General features: G+C 42.7%; 1 protein-coding gene across 1 annotated transcript in view; it reads right to left on the minus strand.

Moving 5' to 3' along the window:
* Window positions 1-944: 944 nt before the first annotated feature.
* LOC135553196 (arylacetamide deacetylase-like) overlaps window positions 945-21,624 on the minus strand; it is a 33,938-nt gene continuing 13,258 nt past the window's right edge. Inside the window, exons 2-5 of the mRNA XM_064985365.1 lie at window positions 14,234-14,462; window positions 10,628-10,697; window positions 4,507-4,678; window positions 945-3,795 (exon numbers count right to left, since the gene is read on the minus strand). Coding sequence (XP_064841437.1) covers window positions 3,175-3,795; window positions 4,507-4,678; window positions 10,628-10,697; window positions 14,234-14,462 — 1,092 coding nt within the window. The 3' untranslated portion in view covers window positions 945-3,174. The remainder of the gene's footprint in view (window positions 3,796-4,506; window positions 4,679-10,627; window positions 10,698-14,233; window positions 14,463-21,624) is intronic.

Here is a 21,624-nt window from a genome sequence, read left to right on the forward strand (position 1 = left end):
GAGAGAGAAATAGAGAAAGAGAATGAAAGAAAGAAAGAGAGAAAGAGAGAGAGCGAGAGAGAGAGAGAGAGAAAGAGAGAAAGAGGGAGAGAGAGTGAAAGAGTGAAAGAGAGAAAGAGAGAGAGAGTGAAAGAGAGAGAGAGAGAGAAAGAAAGAAAGAGAGAAAAAGAGAAATAGAGACAGAAAGAAAGAAAGAAAGAAAGAGAGAGAGAGAGAGAGAGAGAGAGAGGTTGGGTGGGTGGGGAGACACGTGAAGAGGCTCAGTACACCACACATGATGACTGGACCTACAGCACGTGTATGGGATGAGAACTAAACTGAAGAACACAAGTACTCTTTACTGGTCCTCAATAACAGCAGTGGTGAAAAAGTACCCAAATCTCATACTTAAAGTATGAGCAAAAGTAAAGATACCTTACTAGAAAATGACTCAATTAAAAGTGAGAGTAAAATAGTAAAGTACTACTTAAGAAAAAGTCTAAAAGCATTTGGTTTTAAATATACTTTAGTATAAAATGTAAATGTGTTGCAAAAATATACTTAGGTATCAAAAGTTAAATTAGAAATCATTTTAAGGAAATTTAAATGATTTATACATTTACTTTTGATAGTTAAGTATATTTTAGCAATACATGTATGTTTTATACTTAAGTATATTTAAAACCAAATGCTTTTAGTCTTTTTCACTATTTTATTAGGCAAAGAAAACAACACAATTTTCTTGTAATTTTATTTATTTTATGGATAGCCAGGGGACCAATCCAATACTCAGACGTCATTTTCAAACGATGCATTTGTGTTTAAGTGAATACGCCAGATCAGAAGCAGTAGGGATGACCAGGGATGTTCTCCTGTGTAGTGAGTCTGTCAGATCAGAAGCAGTAGGGATGACCAGGGATGTTCTCCTGTGTAGTGAGTCTGTCAGATCAGAAGCAGTAGGATGACCAGGGATGTTCTCCTGTGTAGTGAGTCTGTCAGATCAGAAGCAGTAGGGATGACCAGGGATGTTCTCCTGTGTAGTGAGTCTGCCAGATCAGAAGCAGTAGGGATGACCAGGGATGTTCTCCTGTGTAGTGAGTCTGTCAGATCAGAAGCAGTAGGGATGACCAGGGATGTTCTCCTGTGTAGTGAGTCTGTCAGATCAGAGGCAGTAGGGATGACCAGGGATGTTCTCCTGTGTAGTGAGTCTGTCAGATCAGAAGCAGTAGGGATGACCAGGGATGTTCTCTGTGTAGTGAGTCTGTCAGATCAGAAGCAGTAGGGATGACAAGGGATGTTCTCTGTTTAGTGAGTCTGTCAGATCAGAAGCAGTAGGATGACCAGGGATGTTCTCTGTGTAGTGAGTCTGTCAGATCAGAAGCAGTAGGGATGACCAGCGATGTTCTCTGTTTGGTGAGTCTGTCAGATCAGAAGCAGTAGGGATGACCAGGGATGTTCTCTGTTTGGTGAGTCTGTCAGATCAGAAGCAGTAGGGATGACCAGGGATGTTCTCCTGTGTAGTGAGTCTGTCAGATCAGAAGCAGTAGGGATGACCAGGGATGTTCTCTGTGTAGTGAGTCTGTCAGATCAGAAGCAGTAGGGATGACCAGGGATGTTCTCTGTTTGGTGAGTCTGTCAGATCAGAGGCAGTAGGGATGACAAGGGATGTTCTCTGTTTAGTGAGTCTGTCAGATCAGAAGCAGTAGGGATGACCAGGGATATTCTCTGTGTAGTGAGTCTGTCAGATCAGAAGCAGTAGGGATGACCAGGGATGTTCTCTGTGTAGTGAGTCTGTCAGATCAGAAGCAGTAGGGATGACCAGCGATGTTCTCTGTTTGGTGAGTCTGTCAGATCAGAAGCAGTAGGGATGACCAGGGATGTTCTCTGTTTGGTGAGTCTGTCAGATCAGAGGCAGTAGGGATGACCAGGGATGTTCTCTGTTTTGTCAGTTTGTCAGATCAGAAGCAGTAGGGATGACCAGGGATGTTCTCTGTGTAGTGAGTCTGTCAGATCAGAGGCAGTAGGGATGACCAGGGATGTTCTCTGTTTTGTCAGTTTGTCAGATCAGAAGCAGTAGGGATGACCAGGGATGTTCTCTGTTTAGTGAGTCTGTCAGATCAGAAGCAGTAGGGATGACCAGGGTTGTTTTCTTGATAAGTGTGTGAATTGGACCATTTTCCTGTCCTGCTAATCATTCAAAATGTAACGAGTACTTTTGGGTGTCAGGGAAAATGTATGCAGTAAAAAGCACATTATTTTCCTTAGGAATGTAGTGAAGTAAAAGTAAAAGTTGTGGAAAAAAAAAAAAAAAAAAAAAAAACTCCTAAGATAGTACTGTAGAGCATTTTTACTGAAGTACTTTACACAACTAAATAACAAGTGATGCTACTAGTCAGTATTCGTGGAAATCGGGCACTGGCCACTAGGGCCAACATTGAGCACTGTTACCTTCAAGTAGGTTTCAGTTTTGCTCCAGTGTTGTGGACAGGGACTGCAGATGGGCACAGGCATCTGCTTCTGATTCCAAAGGTTGCAACTTTGAATCCAGTGATAGATAGTTGTTTTTGAGATTTTCGTTTTAAGCCTTTCCTAAACCTTAGGAGTCAACGACCTTAAGATGTACATTTTATTTTTTTAAATGTTATATGTTCTATTATTTTAGCAGATGCTTTTATCCAGAGCAACTTACAGTTAGTAATAAACAGTAATGAAGTAATGAACACATACATTTTCATACTGGTCCCTCCAAAGGAATCAAACACACAACCCGGGTGTTGCAAGCATCACGCCACCAGGAAGTAAATGACAAAACTTCACCTTAAACACTTTGACATGTGATGAGAATCAGCTGCAGTATCAGATGGATGTGTCAGAAATCAAATGTAGAAACACTTGGCTTCATCAAATGTCTTGTATCTGGTATCAGTTGCTTAGCCTCATGTTCTGCCTCATTGGTTGCCTTGGTGATTAGAAAATCCAGACAAACCTGTTTTTGACTGGTATCTGGTATTGTTATTGGGACACAGTGCCATAGAGAGGAAAACCCCTCAGTTTGCAAGCATAAACAAAAACACTGTCTGTCACTGAATAAACAACCAAACAGACAAAAATCTAAGCAGCACCTAAACAATGGCTATTGAGTTGCTAGGGGAAACAGGAATGAACATTGAAAGATCATAACTTTTCTTCTGTTTTCTACAAGTTATGCTGCAGCCATTTGATGAAGTTTTCCGTCATCGTGCGTCCAATCAGGAAGTCGGTTGGCCACACCGTGAACATGAGGGCGCCGTGGAAACCACTGGCGTAGTGTTCGTGCGTCACCTCCACACCGGCGCGGCGCAGACGCGCAGCATACATCACCCCATCGTCCCGCAGCACGTCGTACTCACACGTCAGAACGTAGGCCTTGGGTAGCGAGCGTAAAGCAGCGTCTGGGACCAGAAGGGGCGAGGCCCGGGGGTCAGCGATGGAGCGCGATGGCCCGTCCGACCCTGCCCCCCCAGCCGACAACGCCACGACCGGAGCGCTGTAGTTGTACTTGCCCCGGTAGGACTCTGGCAGGAAGGCACTCCAGTTGACGAATTTGAGCAGAGCAGCGGACTCTGGGCTGTTGTGAGTGTTGGTCATCATGGCCCTGAAGAAGGTCTTGTCGCTGGTGAAGTACTCGCTCCAGAAGCGCACCATTAGGGTACGGGGCAGGATAGGCATGTTCTGGTTCTGCTGGTAGGACGGAGTATTGAGGTCCAGAGCCTGCAGCACAGGGTAGAGCAGGGCCTGGACCTTCAGCTGCAGCTGCTGTTCTGGATCCTGCTGCAGCTGTTGACACACACACACACAAACACACACACACACAGGACCTTAAGACTTACTGTTCTGTACTGTACTGCAGTCTTGGACTGCTCCTCCTAATCTCAGCTAATTAAAACAACAGTGGATAGATAACACTGCCGCTAACACACACACTAACAGCTAACCTGCTGGGACACACACACACACACACACACACACACACACACACACACACACACACACACACACACACACACACACACACACACACACACACACACACACACACACACACTAACAGCTAACCTGCTGGGACACACACACACACACACACACACACACACACACACACACACACACACACACACACACACACACACACACACTAAGAGCTAACCTGCTGGGACACACACACACACACACACACACACGCACACACACACACACACACACACACACACACACACACACAACAGGAACACACACACACACACACACACACTAACAGCTAACCTGCTGGGACACACACACACGCACACACACACACACACACACACACACACACACACACACACACACACACACACACACACACACACACACACACACACACACTAACAGCTAACCTGCTGGGACACACACACACGCCACACACACACACACACACACACACACACACACACACACACACACACACACACACACACACACACACACACACACACACTAAGAGCTAACCTGCTGGGACACAGCAGCAGCCAGGTTTCCCCCGGCGCTGTCCCCGGACACAGCGATACGTCCTGGGTCTACAGTGTACTGGGCCAGAACCCCCCTCTGGAGGAAGTGCTTCACCACCCGGTACACATCCTCATATGGGACAGGGAAGTGGTGCTCTGGGGCCAGGCGGTACCTGGGTGGACACAAGGGAGGGGTCAGAGGTCAACTCAGCGAGAATTCAGGTCCTCTCACCTGCGAACTAGTGTCTGTACCAGCTGAGGTAGCTACAGTTAAATGATAACAATATGCAAATCTATAAATGTTATGTACACTATGGAAGTTAATATGTACCTAAAGCCAACTGGGGGTGGAAGAATAAGGACATAGTGACTAATCGCTATACAAACTCAACAATAAGTACATATTGACTAATCTCTATGCAAACTCAACAATAAGAACATATTGAATAATCTCTATACAAACAATAACAATAAGGACATATTGACTAATCTCTATACAAACTCAACAATAAGAACATATTGAATAATCTCTATACAAACAATAACAATAAGGACATATTGACTAATCTCTATACAAACTCAACAATAAGGACATATTGACTAATCTCTATACAAACAATAACAATAAGGACATATTGACTAATCTCTATACAAACAACAACCATAAGGACATATTGACTAATCTCTATACAAACTCAACAATAAGGACATATTGACTAATCTCTATACAAACAACAACCATAAGGACATATTGACTAATCTCTATACAAACTCAACAATAAGGACATATTGACTAATCTCTATACAAACTCAACAATAGGGACATATTGACTAATCTCTATACAAACAACAACCATAAGGACATATTGACTAATCCCTATACAAACTCAACAATAAGGACATATTGACTAATCTCTATGCAAACTCAACAATAAGGACATATTGACTAATCCCTATACAAACAACAACCATAAGGACATATTGACTAATCTCTATACAAACTCAACAATAAGGACATATTGACTAATCTCTATGCAAACTCAACAATAAGGACATACTGACTAATCTCTATACAAACAACAACCATAAGGACATATTGACTAATCTCTATACAAACAACAACCATAAGGACATATTGACTAATCTCTATGCAAACTCAACAATAAGGACATATTGACTAATCTCTATACAAACTCAACAATAAGGACATATTGACTAATCTCTATACAAACTCAACAATACGGACATATTGACTAATCTCTATACAAACAACAACAATAAGGACATATTGACTAATCTCTATGCAAACTCAACAATAAGGACATATTGACTAATCTCTATACAAACAACAACCATAAGGACATATTGACTAATCTCTATACAAACAACAACCATAAGGACATATTGACTAATCTCTATACAAACAACAACCATAAGGACATATTGACTAATCTCTATACAAACTCAACAATAAGGACATATTGACTAATCTCTATACAAACAACAACCATAAGGACATATTGACCAATCTCTATACAAACAACAACCATAAGGACATATTGACTAATCTCTATACAAACAACAACCATAAGGACATATTGACTAATCTCTATACAAACTACTAGTATAGCTGTAAAGCAGCTCTGACTCACAGGTTGTGGCCCAGGTGTTAACTTCACTGCAGGACTTCTAACCTGTCGTGTTGTGTTGACATCACTAAAGCAAAACACCCTAATCCGGTATGATCAGTGTACTTTATGGGATCTATCTCATCAGGGACCAAAGGCGAGCTGATACAAGAGCATTGTTTTCATTAGCTGGTTTAGAGATGAAAGGTAAGTCATATAATGATACTGCATAATACAGTCATATGACTCAGCCCATTAACGTTATCAAAGAAATATATGAAAACAGTTTGGAGCCGAACACATTTTACCATTGGAACATCGACACATTGTTGGCAGGAATTTGGCTTGCAGTTTGCACACATACAGTACCCCTACACACACGCAGCCATACTCTCACAGAGGGAATCACAGATGTAATGTGGTGTACAAAGTGCTTATTCTCTCTCATTTTGAGAAAGCGAGAGAGCGAGAGAGAGGTGCTTGAAAAAGATAAAAGGGGATAGGAAAAGGTTATGAAAGAGAAATAGGGGGTAGATGAGAGCGAGATGGAGAAATAAAGATGCGACAGTGCTGCTACTGTGGGTGAAGACGTTGATTTGACAGAAAAAGCCTGGTGAGAGGGTAATAAAAAATCCTGGTGAGACAGTAATAAAAGCCCGGTGAGACAGTAATAAAAGCCTGAGCAATAAAAGCCCGGTGAGACAGTAATAACAGCCCGGTGAGACAGTAATAAAAGCCTGGTGAGACAAGTAATAAAAGCCTGGTGAGACAGTAATAACAGCCCTGTGAGACAGTAATAAAAGCCTGGTGAGACAGTAATAAAAGCCTGGTGAGACAGTAATAAAAGCCTGGTGAGACAGTAATAAAAGCCTGAGTAATAAAAGCCCGGTGAGACAGTAATAAAAGCCTGGTGAGACAGTAATAAAAGCCGGTGAGACAGTAATAAATGTCTGAGTAATAACAGCCTGGTGAGACAGTAATAAAAGCCTGGTGAGACAGTAATAAAAGCCTGGTGAGACAGTAATAAAAGCCTGGTGAGACAGTAATAAAAGCCTGGTGAGACAGTAATAAAAGCCTGGTGAGACAGTAATAAAAGTCAGGTGAGACAGTAATAAAAGCCGGTGAGACAGTAATAAAAGCCTGGTGAGACAGTAATAAAAGCCTGGTGAGACAGTAATAAAAGCCGGTGAGACAGTAATAAAAGCCTGGTGAGACAGTAATAAAAGCCTGGTGAGACAGTAATAAAAGCCGGTGAGACAGTAATAAATGTCTGAGTAATAACAGCCTGGTGAGACAGTAATAAAAGCCTGGTGAGACAGTAATAAAAGCCTGGTGAGACAGTAATAAAAGTCAGGTGAGACAGTAATAAAAGCCGGTGAGACAGTAATAAAAGCCTGGTGAGACAGTAATAAAAGCCTGGTGAGACAGTAATAACAGCCCTGTGAGACAGTAAAAAAAGCCTGGTGAGACAGTAATAAAAGCCTGGTGAGACAGTAATAAAAGCATGGTGAGACAGTAAAAAAAGCCTGGTGAGACAGTAATAAAAGCCTGGTGAGACAGTAATAAAAGCCTGGTGAGACAGTAATAAAAGCCTGGTGAGACAGTAATAAAAGCCTGGTGAGACAGTAATAACAGCCCTGTGAGACAGTAATAAAAGCCTGGTGAGACAGTAATAAAAGCCTGGTGAGACAGTAATAAAACCCCGGTGAGACAGTAATAAATGTCTGAGTGAGACAGTAATAAAAGCCCGGTGAGACAGTAATAAAAGCCTGGTGAGACAGTAATAAAAGCCTGGTGAGACAGTAATAAATGTCTGAGTGAGACAGTAATAAAAGCCTGGTGAGACAGTAATAAAAGCCTGGTGAGACAGTAATAAAAGCCTGGTGAGACAGTAATAAAAGCCTGGTGAGACAGTAATAAAAGCCTGGTGAGACAGTAATAAAAGTCAGGTGAGACAGTAATAAAAGCCCGGTGAGACAGTAATAACAGCCCGGTGAGACAGTAATAAAAGCCTGGTGTGACAGTAATAAAAGCCTGGTGAGACAGTAATAAAAGCCTGGTGAGACAGTAATAAAAGCCTGGTGAGACAGTAATAAAAGCCCGGTGAGACAGTAATAAAAGCCTGGTGAGACAGTAATAAAAGCCAGGTGAGACAGTAATAAAAGCCTGGTGAGACAGTAATAAAAGCCTGGTGAGACAGTAATAAAACCCCGGTGAGACAGTAATAAAACCCCGGTGAGACAGTAATAAAAGCCTGGTGAGACAGTAATAAAATATGCATATATTCTTGCATGAGGCATTTACAGTGCCATCACCCCTTTACGTTTTCCACATTTGTTGTGTTAGCCTGAATTTAAAATGAATGAAATAAATATGCTGTATGTATGTTGTATCAATGATCTACACAAAATCCCCCCAAAATATCAAAGTATAATTTTGTTTGTAGAAAAATGATCAGTGTCACGCCCTTACCATGGAGATCCCTTAGTTCTCTATGGTGTAGTAGGTCAGGGCGTGACTAGGGGGTGATCTAGTATAGATATTTCTATGTGGGTGCTGATATGGTTCCCAATTAGAGGCAGCTGTTCAACGTTGCCTCTGATTGGGGATCATATTTAGGTAGGTTGCTTCCACACCTGCATTTGTGGGATATTATTTTGTATTTTGTGCATGTGCACCACGTCGTCACATTTCATTGTGTTAGTTTATTTGATTTATGGTTTTGCTTAGTTTCACTTCATAATAAATATGTGGAACTCAACATCCGCTGCGCCTTGGTCCGTCTCTCCTCACGTATGTGACACAAAGGCTGCAGTAAATTACAGAATAGAAAGTAATCAAATAATTTAAAGCTGAAATGTCTTGAATTAATAAGTATTTAACCTATTTGTTATAGCAATCCTAAATAAATTGCATGGACTCATTCTGTGTTCAATAATACTGGTTAACATGATTTTTTATTGACTGTACCCCACTCATACAGAAAATCGTAAGGTCCCTCAATCAAGTAGTGAATTTCAAGCACAGAATCAACCACAATGACCAGGGAAGCTTTTCAATGCTTCACAAAAAGGGTACTGATTGTGTAAATAAAATAAAAGTCGGATGCTGAATATCCCTTTGAGGATGGTGAAGTTATTAATTAGGTTTTGGATGGTGTGTCAAAACACCCAGACACTACAAAAATACAGGCATCCTTCCTAACTCAGTTGCCGGAGAGGAAGGAAACCGCTCAGGCCAATGGTGATTTTAAAACAGTTACAGAGTTTAATGGTTGTGATATGAAAAAACTGAGGATGGCGCAACAACATTGTAGTTACTCCACAATACTAACCTAATTGACAGAGTGAAAATAAGGAAGCCTGTACAGAATATAAAATATTCCAAAACATGCATTCAAAACACTTATGTAATACTGCCAAAAATGTGGCAAATAAATAAACTTTTGTCCTGAATACAAATCAGATCAAATTTAATTTCATCAAATCAAATTGTTTTGGTCACATACACATATTTAGCAGATGTTATTGCGGATGTAGCGAAATGCTTGTGGGGTAGTGAAATGCTTGTACAAAACGTAATGTTTGGGCCAAATCCAACACATCACTGAGTACTACTCTTCAGTGGTTAGAGCATTGGGCCAGTAATCGAAAGTTTGCTGGATCTAATCCCCGAGCTGACAAGGTAAAAATCTGTCATTCCGCTCCCTGAGCAGTTAACCCGCTGTTTCCCTGGTGCCGAAGACGTGGATGTCGATTATTGCAGCCCCCCCCCCCCCCCTCACCTCTCTGATTCAGAGGGGTTGGCTTCAATGCAGAAGACACATTTCAGTTGAATACATTCAGTTGTATTGTTTGAGATAAAGAGAAATGTAGTACAGCTATAAGCACAAGCATAATCCTTGAGGAAAACCTGGTTCAGTCTGCTTTCCAAAGGACACTGGGAGACAAATTCACCTTCCACCAGGACAATAACCTAAAACACAAAGCCAAATATACACTGGAATTGCTTACCAAGATGACATTGAATGTTCTTGAGTGTCAAGCAACAATGTCAACAATCAACTTGACAGAGCCTGAAGAATGCATCTAGAAAGTATGGACTCGGGATGTGAATACTTGTGTAAAATTAGAGATTTCTCTATTTCATTTTCAATGAATTTGCAAATATGTATAAAAACATGTTTTCACTTTGTCATTATGAGGTATTGTGTGTAGATGGGCGAGACAATAAATGCATTTTGAATTCAGGCTCTAACACAACAACAGGCATAATACATTATGGAGTACGAACGCTTTCTGGAGGCACTGTATGTGTTCCAAATAAAAAGAGAACTGCCTTTTTCACACTTTTACAAAATGTAAACAACCAGACGTTCATCTTTTGCCCTGCTGTCCTTTCACAGCAACCTGTTAGACAAGATATACAGTTTAACATACGGAACACTGATACCAGACGTATGTCAGATATACAATACATCAAATATATACTCACTCTACAGACACGACCACAGAGTTAAGATCAATGACCATCTGCCTAGCTAGGAGGTCGTACGGTCCCATTCCTACACAGAGAGGAGAGAGAAGAGAGAGCCGTCAGAGACAATATTATCTAATAGCATCTTACATCGTTAACATAAGTACTCAATAGTATCTTGAGAAGTATCTTGCGCATCTCATGCTCAATAGGCTTGTAGTCATGGCAAGTCTACACACACACACACACACACACACACACACACACACACACACACACACACACACACACACACACACAAACACACACACACACACACACACACACACACACACACACACACACACACACACACACACACACACACACACACAAACACACACACACACACACACACAGCAGATTGCAGGCACAACATGACACTTGTCGCATGTCAAATAATTGCTTTTGGTTACCAGGGGGACACCACGGTCTCTGTGTTGAACAGCTTGAACAGAGTGTATGTTCCTCAGGAGAGGTGGAGGGTGAACAGTGTGTATATGAATTCAACAGTAAACTGTAGTATAGTGTAGAATGCTATACTAAATACTACCGTATTATCTACAAAAAAACATTGTTGTAAATACTACAGTAATGTCCGCAAAAATATTTTATTTTAACTATAGTAAATGCAACCGTGTTTAAAGATGCACTATGCAGAAATCGCTTTGCCATTTCCTGGTTGCTAAAATGTGAATAGTTTGCCTAATTTCCGTTTATGTGACAAAACAAGCAAGTAAAGTGTAGAGAATCCACTGTGAAATAGTGTTATAACATATATACTGATCCCATCCGGTTTGCGCTTAGTGGGACTATCATTTGTTTTCAACAGGACAATGACACAACACACCCCAGGCAGTGTAAGGGCTATTTGACCAAGAAGGAGAGTAATGGAGTGCTGCATCAGATGACTTGGCCTCCACAAACACCTGACCTCAAACCAACTGAGATGGTTTGGGATGAGTTGGACCGCAGAGTGAAGGAAAAGCAGCCAACAAGTGCTCAGCATATGTGGGAACTCCTTCAAGACTGTTGAAAAGGCATTCCAGGTGAGGCTGGTTGAGAGAATGCCAAGAGTGTACAAAGCTATCATCAAGGCAAAGGGTGAAGAATCTGTTTGTTTAACACTTTTTTTGATTACTATATTATTACATATGTGTTATTTCATAGTTTGATGTCTTCACGATTAATCTACAATGTAGAAAATAGTAAAAACCGGTGATGCGGTGATGCAACCGATCAGGATGCTCCTGACTGTAAAACTCTTTGAGGATCATGGAACCCATGCCAAATATTGTCAGTCTCCTGAGGGGGAAAAGGTGCTGTCATGCCCTCTTCATGACTGTCTTGGTGTGTTTGGATCATGATAGTTTGTTGGTGATGTGGACACCAAGGAACTTAAATCTCTTGACCCGCTCCACTACAGCACTGTCGATGTGAATGGGGGCCTGTTCGGCCCTCCTTTTCCCGTAGTCCACGATCACCTAGTTTGCCTTGCTCACTTTGAGTGAGAGGTTGTTGTCCTGGACCCACACTGCCAGGTCTCTGACCTCCTCCCTATAGGCTGTCTCATCGTTGTCGGTGATCAGGCCTACCACTGTTGTGTCGTCAGCAAACTTAATGATGGTGTTGGAGTGAACAGGGAATACAGGAGGGGACTAAGTACGCACCCCTTAGGGGCCCCCGTGTTGAGGATCAGCTAAGCAGATGTGTTGTTGCCTACCCTCACCACCTGGGGGCGGCCCGTGAGCTTTGAGGACACTATGGTGTTGAACACTGAGCTGTAGTCAATGAACAACATTCTCACATACTGTAGGTGTTCCTTTTGTCCAGGTGGGAAATGGCAGTGTGGAGTGCGATTGAGATTGCGTCATCTGTGGATCTGTTGGGAGCGGTATGCGAATTGGATTGAGTCTACGGTTTCCGGGATGATGGTGTTGATGTGAGCCATGACCCGCCTTTCAATGCACTCCATGGCTACCGGCTTGGTGCTAATAGAGCACATAAGACAGATTTACCGCTTCTTAGACTTGCTTTCAATAAGAATGACAGATCTAGAACTTACATTTCTATCTGAATTTAGTCAGGTCGCCCAAAAAGTGACATATTGCAGCTTTAATTTGCGTGTAACCTATAGCCCCTTCCCCATGTCGCTTGGGCCTCTGGTTATTTCTTGTCTGGATTCCCAGCTGACATTCAGCCCACTGAACCTCTCCAACATTACACTGTGGACGGGTGGATGCATGGATGGATTAGTTGTTTAATTTATTTTTTATTTCACTTTTATTTAATTAACCAGGTAAGCCTGTTGAGAACAAGTTCTCATTTACAACTGCGACCTGGCCAAGATAAAGCAAAGCAGTGCGACAAAAACAACAGAGTTACACATGGAATAAACAAACATTCAGTCAATAACACAATAGAAAAATCTGTATACAGTATGTGCAAATGAAGTAAGGAGGTAAGGCAATAAAGAGGCCATAGTGGCGAAGTAATTACAATTCAGCAATTTACACTGGAGTGATAGATGTGCAGATGAGGATGTGTAAGTATAAATACTGGTTTGCAAAAGAGCAGAAAAAATACAAATATGGGGATGAGATAGATGGTTGGATGGGCTATTTACAGATGTGCTATGTACAGCTGCAGCGATTGGTAAGCTGCTCTGACAGCTGATGCTTAAAGTTAGTGAGGGAGATATAAATCTCCAACTTCAATGACTTTTGCATTTCGTTCCAGTCATTGGCAGCAAAGAACTGGAAGGAAAGGCAGCCAAAGGAGATGTGTTGGCTTTGGGGATGACCAGTGAAATATACCTGCTGGAGCACGTGCTACGGATGGGTGTTGCTATGGTGACCAGTGAGTTGAGATAAGGCGGAGCTTTACCTAGCAAAGACTTATAGATGACCTGGAGCCAGTGGGCTTGTGGACGAATATGTAGCGAGGACCACCCAACGAGAGCATACAGGTGGCAGTGGTGGGTAGTATATGGGGCTTTGGTGACAAAACAGATGGCACTGTGATAGACTGAATCCAATTTGCTGAGTAGAGTGTTGGAGGCTATTTTGTAAATTACATTGCCGAGGTCAAGGATCGGTAGGATAGTCAGCTTTATGAGGGTATATTTGGCAGCATGAGTGAAGGAGGCTTAATGTGAGTCTGGAAGAAGAGTTTGCAGTCTAACCAGACACCTAGGTGTTTGTAGTTGTCCACATATTCTAAGACAGAACCGTCCAGAGTAGTGATGCTAGGCGGGCAGGTGAGTGGGTGAGGGCAGTGATTGGTTGAAGAGCATATATTTTGTTTTACTAGCATTTAAGAGCAGTTGGAAGCCACAGAAGGAGAGTTGTATGTTATTGAAGCTCGTCTGGAGGTTAGTTAATACAGTGTCCAAAGAAGGGCCAGAGGTTTACAGAATGGTGTCGTCTGCGTAGAGGTGGATCAAATAATTACACACAGCAATGAGTGGATGGATGAATGTGGGTGAATGGATCAGTGGATGGATGGATAAATATACTGGATATGCCTTGACTAATTGCTTGCTTGGTAGATGGATTAATTACCAAGCACCTAACTGCTACTCACTGGCGCTGCCCAAGCACCATCCTCCTCCATGCAGGTATATGACTGCTCTCCTCAGCTCAGTGTCGCCGCCCTGCAGTTTGGGCTGGTACACCACCACCTCCACCCCATCAAACAGCTCCTCTGTGACGTGCACACGTTGGTCTGATACGGGCACCACCCGCTCAGCGAACGTGATGAACATCATCACCCCCATGTAGTCCTTCAACCCCAGAAGCTCACTGAAGTCTGCCTGCAGAGAGAGATGAACAGGCATGTTGGAGCAGAGAGGTAGAGAGAGATGCAGGAGTAGAGAGAAAGAAAATGGCATACAGTTATGAGCGATGTTGTGAGGGTGGACAAAAACAGAGGGAGAGCGAGAAAGAGAGATATGGGTCGATAAAAATAAAGAAAAATGAGTCTGTTTGAAATCTGAGGGAATCAGATGATCATTACATAACCATACAATCTAAACAGAAGAGGAACAAGCAGGGGATTAAAGGGCTTTCCCCTGAGTCATGTGAGCTTCAGAGAAAATCTACAGTAGAGGGTCCCAGCTGTCCACCAGAGAGAATCTACAGTAGAGGGTCCCAGCTGTCCACCAGAGAGAATCTACAGTAGAGGGCCCCAGCTGTCAACCAGAGAGAATCTACAGTAGAGGGCCTCAGCTGTCAACCAGAGAGAATCTACAGTAGAGGGCCCCAGTTGTCCACCAGAGAGAATCTACAGTAGAGGGTTCCAGCTGTCCACCAGAGAGAATCTACAGTAGAGGAACCCAGCTGTCCACCAGAGGGAATCTACAGTAGAGGGCCCCAGCTGTCCACCAGAGGGCCTCAGCTGTCTACCAGAGGGCCCCAGCTGTCTACCAGAGCGCCCCAGCTGTCCACCAGAGCGCCCCAGCTGTCCACTAGAGCGCCCCAGCTGTCCAACAGTGGCCCCAGCTGTCCAACAGAAGCCCCAGCTGTCCAAAAGAAGCCACAGCTGTCCACCAGAGGCCCAGTCATCACATGCTGTGGTGGGGAGGCTAAGGACCCAGTCGCATAAAACGTCTTTAAACTACAGTGGTGCAAAAAAGTATTTAGTCAGCCACCTATTGTGCAAGTTCTCCCAGTTAAAAAGATGAGGCCTGTAATTTTCATCATAAGTACACTTCAACTATGACATACAAAATTAGGAAAAAAATCCAGAAAATCACATTGTAGGATTTTCAATGAATTTATTTGCAAATTATGTTTGAAAATAAATATTTGATCACCTACAAACAAGCACGATTTCTGGCTCTCACAGACCTGTAACTTCTTCTTTAAGAGGCTAATCTGTCCTCCACTCGTTACCTGTATTAAAGGCACCTGTTTGAACTTGTTATCAGTATAAAAGACACCTGTCCACAACCTCAAACAGTCACACTCCAAACTCCACTATGGCCAAGACCAAAGAGCTGTCAAAGGACACCAGAAACAAAAATTGTAGACCTGCACCAGGCTGGGAAGAGTGAATATGCAATAGGTAAGCAGCTTGGTTTGAAGAAATCAACTGTGGGAGCAATTATTAGGAAATGGAAGACATACAAGACCACTGATAATCTCCCTCGATCTGGGGCTCCACACAAGGTCTCACCCCGTGGGGTCAAAATGATCACAAGAACGGTGAGCAAAAATCCCAGAACCACACGGGGGGACCTAGTGAATGACCTGCAGAGAGCTGGGACCAAAGTAACAAAGCCTACCATCAGTAACACACTACGCCGCCAGGGACTCAAATCCTGCAGTGCCAGACGTGTCCCCCTGCTTAAGCCAGTACATGTCCAGGCCTGTCTGAAGTTTGCTAGAGAGCATTTGGATGATCCAGAAGACGATTGGGAGAATGTCATATCGTCAGATGAAACCAAAATATTAGTAATACTAATATTAATATTAATATTAGTAAAAACTCAACTCGTCATGTTTGGAGGACAAAGAATGCTGAGTTGCATCCAAAGAACACCATACCTACTGTGAAGCATGGGGGTGGAAACATCATGCTTTGGGGCTGTTTTTCTGCAAAGTGACCAGGACGACTGATCCGTGTAAAGGAAAGAATGAATGGGGCCATGTATCGTGAGATTTTGAGTGAAAACCTTCTTCCATCAGCAAGGGCATTAAAGATGAAACGTGGCTGGGTCTTTCAGCATGACAATGATCCCAAACACACCGCCTGGGCAACGAAGGAGTGGCTTCGTAAGAAGCATTTCAAGGTCCTGGAGTGGCCTAGCCAGTCTCTAGATCTCAGCCCCAGAGAAATCTTTGGAGGGAGTTGAAAGTCCATGTTGCCCAGCAACAGCCCAAAAACATCACTGCTCTAGAGGAGATCTGCATGGAGGAATGGGCCAAAATACCAGCAACAGTGTGTGAAAACCTTGTGAAGACTTGTGAAGACTTACAGAAAACGTTTGACATCTGTCATTGCCAACTAAGGGTATATAACAAAGTATTGAGATAAACTTTTGTTATCGACCAAATACTTATTTTTCACCATAATTTGCAAATGAATTCCTTAAAAATTCTACAATGTGATTTTCTAGATTTTTTTTCTCATTTTGTCTGTCATAGTTGAAGTGTACCTATGATGAAAATTACAGCCTTCTCTCATCTTTTTAAGTGGGAGAACTTGCACAATTGGTGGCTGACTAAATACTTTTTTGCCCCACTGTATTCTCTTAGGTAAGGGATAATTATTACTTAAGGTTAAACCTTAAGAGAAACAGTTAAGCTGTGTTATTCAACTGGGCTCAGGGCTGGGCAAGGAGTTGACTGGGGCCAATCAGCTGACTACTGAGATCTCCTCATCCACTCCCTGTGCTCTCCAGAAGTAGAATGATATTGCCCCTAAATCCACTGATCTTAAAGTGTTGTGTTACCTCCTTATGTATAAGGGTTTGGGGAGGGTAAGCTGCTAGCTCCGTGTCTAGCATAACGTTGTAACTTTCTAGCCAGAGAATGTCTCAGAGCTGACCTATTCTGCTGTAAGCTTGCAACTAGAATTATTAATCATAATTCTAATTATTTAATGCTCAACATCCCCATTGAACTGGGTCCAGATAAAAATGTTGTCCAGTCTAGAAAAATCAACAAAAATATTATCTCCAAATTATTATACAGTATAAATCGATTATAAAGCAGACAATATTTCACTCTGTCCTGGTTGAGTGAAAGAATGGACCTAAATACATTTTTATCATGTGTACAATGGGGTAAACTTTCTCAGGTATTCAGTCAGCGATTTGTATTAAATCTTGACAACTTCATTACCCAGGGTCATGCCTGTCTCGCGAAAGGTCAAGCCTTTTCTGAAACCTTTTGGCCGGTGAACGGCACCCATATAAATATCAACAGAGAACGTTGATTGGGTTGATTTTGGAAGAAACTTTAACAATTTGTGCTTTTTGAGGTCAGTCCCATTTCAGTTCCATTATTAAATTAAATTATTATTATGTGGGTTGAATGCTGTAACAGAATAAAACAATTAATACAAGTCCCATGATGGTAGTGTCACGTTCTGACCTTAGTTCTTTTGTTATGTCTTTGTTTTAGTATGATCAGACAGGGCGTGAGTTGGGTGGGTTGTCTATGTTCCTTTTTCTATGTGGTGTTTTTGTGTTTGGCTTGGTATGGTTCTCAATCAGAGGCAGGTGTCGTTGGTTGTCTCTGATTGAGAATCATACTTAGATAGCCTTTTCCCACCTGTGTGGTGTGGGTGATTATTTTCTGTTCAGTGTTTTTTTTTAGCACCATACAGAACTGTTTGTTTATAATTTTATTTACGTTATTAAAAATAAGAACACTTACCACGCTGCGCATTGGTCCTCACCTTCTTCCACCACAGAAGAGCGCTACAGGTAGTGATTGACCATTACTGCTGATCACTTATTAACCATCATTAACCAACATTACTTTACTTTAATTAAAATATTTCAGTCTTGTGTAAATTAAATTAGTTTTATTTGATGACTTTATTATTTCATTCCAAGTCATCATCTGATCTCAATAGAGCTGCTGCCTATTCTGTCTGACAAAACCACTAGTTTAGTTGTTCTTCAATGTAAATAAGGCATTTATGACTGCTGAATATCACCGATCAGTCAATTAGATCATGTATTGTCAGGTAGAGATACTTCTCTATCCCTCTTGATCATGAGTTCTTATCTCCCTCGCTGGTCTACCGCATACAGACTGGACAAGTAGGCGCGTAATGGATTATGGCCATTGTAGTTAATTACCATATTTTCAGAGCTAAACTATGTAGAACATTGGCCTGTTGGAAACTACAACTCCCAACTACATTGCACAGTTAGGCCTTGATCCGATTTATCTCTAGAGAAACAGCGTATAGAGATCAAAGAAAAAAACAGAATGAAATGGGATTCAAATAATTTAACCGACATGGTCAATTAGTTGTTTAAAAAAAACGAAAAATAACAGAAATTTTGGTTAATCGCTCAGCACTTGGAAAGGTAGTGCAAGAACTAACATTTTTTTTTAAAGTAATTTGAAATCGTCAACCCAAACCACGTGGCACAGACCCTTTCTCCTCCTTAAGCAAATTTGTGGGTGTTAAAATATCGGTGTTGAGGTAAAAAGTATTATGAGTGTCATATCTGAGTGTTGAGTCTAGTGGGGTTCACACCAGTGTCATATCTGAGTGTTGAGTCTAGTGGGGTTCACACCAGTGTCATATCTGAGTGTTGAGTCTAGTGGGGTTCACACCAGTGTCATATCTGAGTGTTGAGTCTAGTGGGGTTCACACCAGTGTCATATCTGAGTGTTGAGTCTAGTGGGGTTCACACCAGTGTCATATCTGAGTGTTGAGTCTAGTGGGGTTCACACCAGTGTCATATCTGAGTTGAGTTGAGTCTGAGTGTTGAGTCTAGTGGGGTTCACACCAGTGTCATATCTGAGTGTTGAGTCTAGTGGGGTTCACACCAGTGTCATATCTGAGTGTTGAGTCTAGTGGGGTTCACACCAGTGTCATATCTGAGTGTTGAGTCTAGTGGGGTTCACACCAGTGTCATTTCTGAGTGTTGAGTCTAGTGGGGTTCACACCAGTGTCATTTCTGAGTGTTGAGTCTAGTGGGGTTCACACCAGTGTCATTTCTGAGTGTTGAGTCTAGTGGGGTTCACACCAGTGTCATTTCTGAGTGTTGAGCCTAGTGGGGTTCACACCAGTGTCATTTCTGAGTGTTGAGTCTAGTGGGGTTCACACCAGTGTCATATCTGAGTGTTGAGTCTAGTGGGGTTCACACCAGTGTCATATCTGAGTGTTGAGTCTAGTGGGGTTCACACCAGGTCATCAGTGTCATCTGAGTGTTGAGTCTAGTGGGGTTCACACCAGTGTCATATCTGAGTGTTGAGTCTAGTGGGGTTCACACCAGTGTCATATCTGAGTGTTGAGTCTAGTGGGGTTCACACCAGTGTCATTTCTGAGTGTTGAGTCTAGTGGGGTTCACACCAGTGTCATATCTGAGTGTTGAGTCTAGTGGGGTTCACACCAGTGTCATATCTGATTGTAGAGTCTAGTGGGGTTCACACCAGTGTCATATCTGAGTGTAGAGTCTAGTGGGGTTCACACCAGTGTCATATCTGAGTGTTGAGTCTAGTGGGGTTCACACCAGTGTCATATCTGAGTGTTGAGTCTAGTGGGGTTCACACCAGTGTCATTTCTGAGTGTTGAGTCTAGTGGGGTTCACACCAGTGTCATTTCTGAGTGTTGAGTCTAGTGGGGTCACACCAGTGGGGTTCACACCAGTGTCATTTCTGAGTGTTGAGTCTAGTGGGGTTCACACCAGTGTCATTTCTGAGTGTTGAGTCTAGTGGGGTTCACACCAGTGTCATTTCTGAGTGTTGAGTCTAGTGGGGTTCACACCAGTGTCATTTCTGAGTGTTGAGTCTAGTGGGGTTCACACCAGTGTCATATCTGAGTGTTGAGTCTAGTGGGGTTCACACCAGTGTCATTTCTGAGTGTTGAGTCTAGTGGGGTTCACACCAGTGTCATATCTGAGTGTTGAGTCTAGTGGGGTTCACACCAGTGTCATATCTGAGTGTTGAGTCTAGTGGGGTTCACACCAGTGTCATTTCTGAGTGTTGAGTCTAGTGGGGTTCACACCAGTGTCATATCTGAGTGTTGAGTTGGGGTTCACACCAGTGTCATATCTGAGTGTTGAGTCTAGTTCACACCAGTGTCATATCTGATTGTAGAGTCTAGTGGGGTTCACACCAGTGTCATATCTGAGTGTAGAGTCTAGTGGGGTTCACACCAGTGTCATATCTGAGTGTAGAGTCTAGTGGGGTTCACACCAGTGTCATTTCTGAGTGTTGAGTCTAGTGGGGTTCACACCAGTGTCATATCTGAGTGTTGAGCCTAGTGGGGTTCACACCAGTGTCATTTCTGAGTGTTGAGTCTAGTGGGGTTCACACCAGTGTCATATCTGAGTGTTGAGTCTAGTGGGGTTCACACCAGTGTCATATCTGAGTGTTGAGTCTAGTGGGGTTCACACCAGTGTCATATCTGAGTGTTGAGTCTAGTGGGGTTCACACCAGTGTCATTTCTGAGTGTTGAGTCTAGTGGGGTTCACACCAGTGTCATTTCTGAGTGTTGAGTCTAGTGGGGTTCACACCAGTGTCATTTCTGAGTGTTGAGTCTAGTGGGGTTCACACCAGTGTCATTTCTGAGTGTTGAGTCTAGTGGGGTTCACACCAGTGTCATTTCTGAGTGTTGAGTCTAGTGGGGTTCACACCAGTGTCATTTCTGAGTGTTGAGTCTAGTGGGGTTCACACCAGTGTCATTTCTGAGTGTTGAGTCTAGTGGGGTTCACACCAGTGTCATATCTGAGTGTTGAGTCTAGTGGGGTTCACACCAGTGTCATATCTGAGTGTTGAGAGTGGGGTTCACACCAGTGTCATATCTGAGTGTTGAGTCTAGTGGGGTTCACACCAGTGTCATATCTGAGTGTTGAGTCTAGTGGGGTTTCACACCAGTGTCATTTCTGAGTGTTGAGTCTAGTGGGGTTCACACCAGTGTCATATCTGAGTGTTGAGTCTAGTGGGGTTCACACCAGTGTCATATCTGAGTGTTGAGTCTAGTGGGGTTCACACCAGTGTCATATCTGAGTGTAGAGTCTAGTGGGGTTCACACCAGTGTCATATCTGAGTGTTGAGTCTAGTGGGGTTCACACCAGTGTCATATCTGAGTGTTGAGTCTAGTGGGGTTCACACCAGTGTCATATCTGAGTGTTGAGTCTAGTGGGGTTCACACCAGTGTCATTTCTGAGTGTTGAGTCTAGTGGGGTTCACACCAGTGTCATTTCTGAGTGTTGAGTCTAGTGGGGTTCACACCAGTGTCATTTCTGAGTGTTGAGTCTAGTGGGGTTCACACCAGTGTCA

The sequence above is a fragment of the Oncorhynchus masou genome, chromosome 13 (assembly GCF_036934945.1).
Source record: "Oncorhynchus masou masou isolate Uvic2021 chromosome 13, UVic_Omas_1.1, whole genome shotgun sequence".
Classification (NCBI taxonomy): Eukaryota; Metazoa; Chordata; class Actinopteri; order Salmoniformes; family Salmonidae; genus Oncorhynchus; species Oncorhynchus masou.